The following is a 4,188-nucleotide window of genomic DNA, read 5'->3' as shown; positions in this document are numbered from 1 at the left end:
TAATCAACTATAGGTCTTTCATATTAGTTTTATATTTTGTAAAATAAATATAACCGTGAACTCAGGTTCATAGATTTGCTAAGACCCTGCCAGCCAGTATCAACATGTAGCCAGGCCAAACTCTGAGGAAGGAGAAGATGATAATGATTATCATATTAGAAGATATCATGATTATCTTAAACATATTCAATGTTTAAGATACTTTGCTAGTTGACAAAATCCCTTTATTTTCTTATTTAATCTTTATAAATTTCTTATGAAGCAAGTAGTAGTATTTCCATTTAAAATATGTGGAAAGTAGGGCTCAGAGAGATTTAACTTGCCTTTGACTCTCTAGCTACTGAGGTAGCAGAGCTAGATTTCTACCATAGGCTCACCAGGACTCTTTCTTTATCATATTTAGGCTCTACTATTCCTTGAACTGTGTAAGTAAAAGCCCCACCTAGGAATAAATGGTTATTCTCTGTTAACCTCCCCCTAGTAGATCTCATGAAGATTTGCCATACAAATTTGCCCAACAGTCTGATCCTGTTCCCGGAAGGTTGGTTTGCCTCTTTTGGATTTTGGCCTGCAATTCACTCAGCTGCCACCAGATGGCAGGAATGCTCTGTTAGGAGAGCAAAATAATTATTAAAATGACAAATGTGGATCAGTAATCCAAAATTGACATAACTCTGTTCTTAGTATAGGGTATTATTTAGGTAGATCATGTCCTCTATCTTTGTAATTATCTCTATGCCCAGTATAATCTTGGTTACTGAATCTGCACTATTTCTTGTTTATTGGTATCTTTTGTGCCAAGAGCATTTTTAATATGTTCGGCCCTCATTGGCTGAGCTAAGAAGTCTTTCCTTCCTCCTTTCTTGTCATTGCATCTTCAAATTATTATTGCCTCCCTTCTGGAATACTTGAGTGACAGGTCTTCCTGCCTTTTGATTCTCCACTTAATCCTTCTTGCATGATTCAAGCAGGTTAATGTTTAGAGAATGCTACTTTTCAACTTGTCCCTTAGAAACTTCACTCTGTCATGCTAAGATTAGTGTAGCTTTTAAGGCACCCCACATTTTGACCCTGTCTTACTATACATGTTTAAAATATATACCACATTGCTTTGGTTCCTCCTATCGACATATCTTATTCATCTTTAAGATCTAGCTCAGTGTTTTTCATCCTTTTTCATCTCATGGCACACTTTTTTTGTGTGTGTAGTTTTGGGTGGGCTGGGCTTGAACCTGCCACTGTCAGTATTTGGGGCCGGTGCCCTACTCCTTGAGCCACAGGTGCCACCCCGCACACTTAAACCTATAGTTAAACTTCGTGGCATGCTTAAATTATGTTGATGAAAAAAGAGTAAAAAAAGAATATACTTACTGTGCTTTGAACTTCTTTTGAAAACAGTTTAATTAATGATCTTTAAAACTTTTCACAGCTCACCTAAGATCCTCTCATAGCACACCAGTGTGCTGCAGACAATCACTGTTCAAGTTCTGACTTTATTCAGAACTCAACAAGTTTGTTTTGAATCTGTTACCATGTGCTAGTACTGTTTTAGGTACTGAGTAGGCAGTATTCCTATTGTTAAGGATCTTACGTTCCAGTGGAGGAGGCAGACACCCCACTTTTCATGAAGTTAGACCATGATCCCCACTGAGCTCTGCTTTCTCCAACCTGAGAACACCTATTTTTTTTTCATAAAATACTATTCTAGAAATGCTGTGGACAATGTTTTGCATTGTACCAGAACCAATACATATGAATGAGTGCTGTTCTTCCAGGTAATAACTTTTGGAGCTCTAACATTTATTCTCATGTTGCAGGGGTGATTCAAAAACTTATAGAGCACCCTTTTTTAGGAACATCCTCCAGAGCCTGTAGTATATCCATCTAAATATCCTCAGCCATGTCAACTGTCCATCCTTTGAGGCTGTATTTAATTTTTTTTCTTTTGTCTTTCTTTTTTTTTTTTTTTGAGACAGTCTCACTTTGTCACCCTGGGTAGAGTGCCTTGGTATATATAGCTCACCGCAACCTCAAACTCGTGGGCTCAAATGACCCTCCTGCCTCAGCCTGCTGAATAGCTGGGACTACTGGCACCTGCTACAACACCCACCCAGTTTTGTGGTTTTTTTTTTTTGTTTTTTGTTTTTGCAGTTTTTGACTGGGGCTGGGTTTGAACCCACCACCTCCGGCATATGGGACTGGTGCCCTACCCTTTTGAGCCACAGGCGCTGCCCCCAGCTATTTTTTTTTTTTTTTGAGACAGGGTCTCTAGACTCTTGCTCAGCCTGGTCTCAAACTCCTGAGCTAAGGTGATCCACCCACCTCAGCCTCCCAGAGTATTAGGGGCTATAGGTGTGAGCCACCATGCCCAGCTAACCACATTTCATTTCTAAAAACAGATTCAAGTCTCCCAGAGCTTGAATCTGGTGAATTAGCTAAGTGAAAATGTGTGACAAAAGAGAAGAAACTGGTTTTCTGACATAACTCAAAAGTGGCTCTTGAGGCTCAGCGCCTGTAGCTCAGTGGCTAAGGGTGCCAGCCACATATACCAGAGCTGGTGGGTTCAAATCCAGTCTAGGCTTGCCAAACAACAATGACAACTACAACCAAAAGATAGCCGGGCATTGTGGCAGGTGCCTGTAGTCCCAGCTACTTGAGAGGCTGAGGCAAAAGCATTTCTTAAGCCCAACAGTTTGAAGTTGCTGTGAGCTGTGACGCCATGGCACTCTACTAAAGGCAACATAGTGGAAAAAAAAAAAAGTGGATCTTGAAGGGTGTTCCCAGGAAGAAGTCTAGAGACATGAACAAGTAACAGCAGCTTTCAAATAAGCTCACAGCCTACTTTGAAGGATAGCACTCATTTGAATATACTAGTTCTGATACTTTTGCCTAAAAACATTAATTTCAGTGTCACACTTAGTGGGTTTTATACCTTATGAATTTACAACATGTAATTTTTAATCTGCTTATTTTCAGTATTTTTTTAATTAAACAGTAAGTCCCTTGGGAGAAAGAAATTGGCTTTTTTATTTTTTTTGGTTATCACCTATAGTGCCACCTTTGCATATATTAGGTGCTCAATACTAATATATCAGCTGGTTGAGGCAGTAATAAAAGCAATGAAGCTTTAATTGATACTCTTAGTATCAACATAATCTGTACTAGTTTTCTGATTGTGGCATATACACTTACAGCATTGTCAATCTCTCTTATGATGACTTTGCAAATGTAACTGATATTTAAGATACAGTGTCGTTAGGCGATTATATTGGATATGCTCATTTCTTCACTGGAAGAATAGTACCAAGAGGTTCTCATAAAGCAAGATCCTCTTCTGCCTTGGCAGGATAAAAGTTGGTTTTACTATGAAATGAATTCATCAATTGTTTTTGAGTTGTTATGTCTCTGGAATAGCAATCTGTTGCATTTTGACATTAGGAGGATTTAGGAAAGACTGTAGACTGTTGAAGTAAAGTTTCCCGATTTGACTTATAATGTTGATCAAGTAAAAGTACTAACCATTTTCTTAATTTTTTTCTAGAACCTTTGTTTCATTTTGCCACAATTTTTGTACCAGTTCTTCTGTGGATTTTCGCAACAGGTTTGTGTCCTGAGTTATTTGTTATAATGAATTTACATTTACTGTTAATAAATTATCTTTTTGTATTAGATTTATAGAAATAAGGTAGATATGTCCAAAGTAAAAGGATCTCTTTTTTGGTTCAAGAGTTGATCATTCTTGACCTGATTTTTGACAGTAGCAAATATGTATATTTTTGCTTTACTAATTATCTTACTGTTATTTTCTTATTGAAATATATTTTTCATATCTCCTATTAGAGTTGAGGTAACATTAAAAAGTATTTTTATTTGCTTTTTATCAGTGCATAAAAATATTTTATAATTCTAAAATGTTATAGTTTATTTTATCAAATAAAATCTTACATCTTTGCAGTTCCTCAAGTTGGTTTTATATAAAAACATTGATCTTTAAACTGGCCATGAAGCTGTGATTCCTAGATGGAGCCTTGGATTGCTTAAAGCACTCAAGATCTTTTACCCTCTATTTTTTTGTACCTTTATTACATAAAGAATATACTATATATCAACATGAACCATAAGTGATGGGATGGGCAGGCACATGTGTTTTAATAACTGAAATGGATTTAATGTTATTTTTAGTAGGAA

The 4,188-nt window shown here is 36.9% G+C and overlaps 1 protein-coding gene across 4 annotated transcripts in view; it reads left to right on the top strand.

Moving 5' to 3' along the window:
- The window catches only part of ATP11C (ATPase phospholipid transporting 11C), a 209,340-nt gene that overhangs the window by 174,175 nt on the left and 30,977 nt on the right, over positions 1 to 4,188 (top strand). For all 4 annotated transcript variants that reach the window (XM_023517692.1, XM_023517694.1, XM_023517691.1 and 1 more), the window contains one exon: positions 3,542 to 3,601. In XM_023517692.1, coding sequence (XP_023373460.1) covers positions 3,542 to 3,601 — 60 coding nt within the window. The remainder of the gene's footprint in view (positions 1 to 3,541; positions 3,602 to 4,188) is intronic.

Source organism: Otolemur garnettii, unplaced genomic scaffold (genome assembly GCF_000181295.1).
Source record: "Otolemur garnettii isolate 467f Iridium unplaced genomic scaffold, OtoGar3 scaffold00117, whole genome shotgun sequence".
Lineage (NCBI taxonomy): Eukaryota > Metazoa > Chordata > Mammalia > Primates > Galagidae > Otolemur > Otolemur garnettii.
The sequence above is the reverse complement of the archived record's forward strand: the minus strand, read 5'-3'. Positions and strand labels throughout refer to the sequence as shown.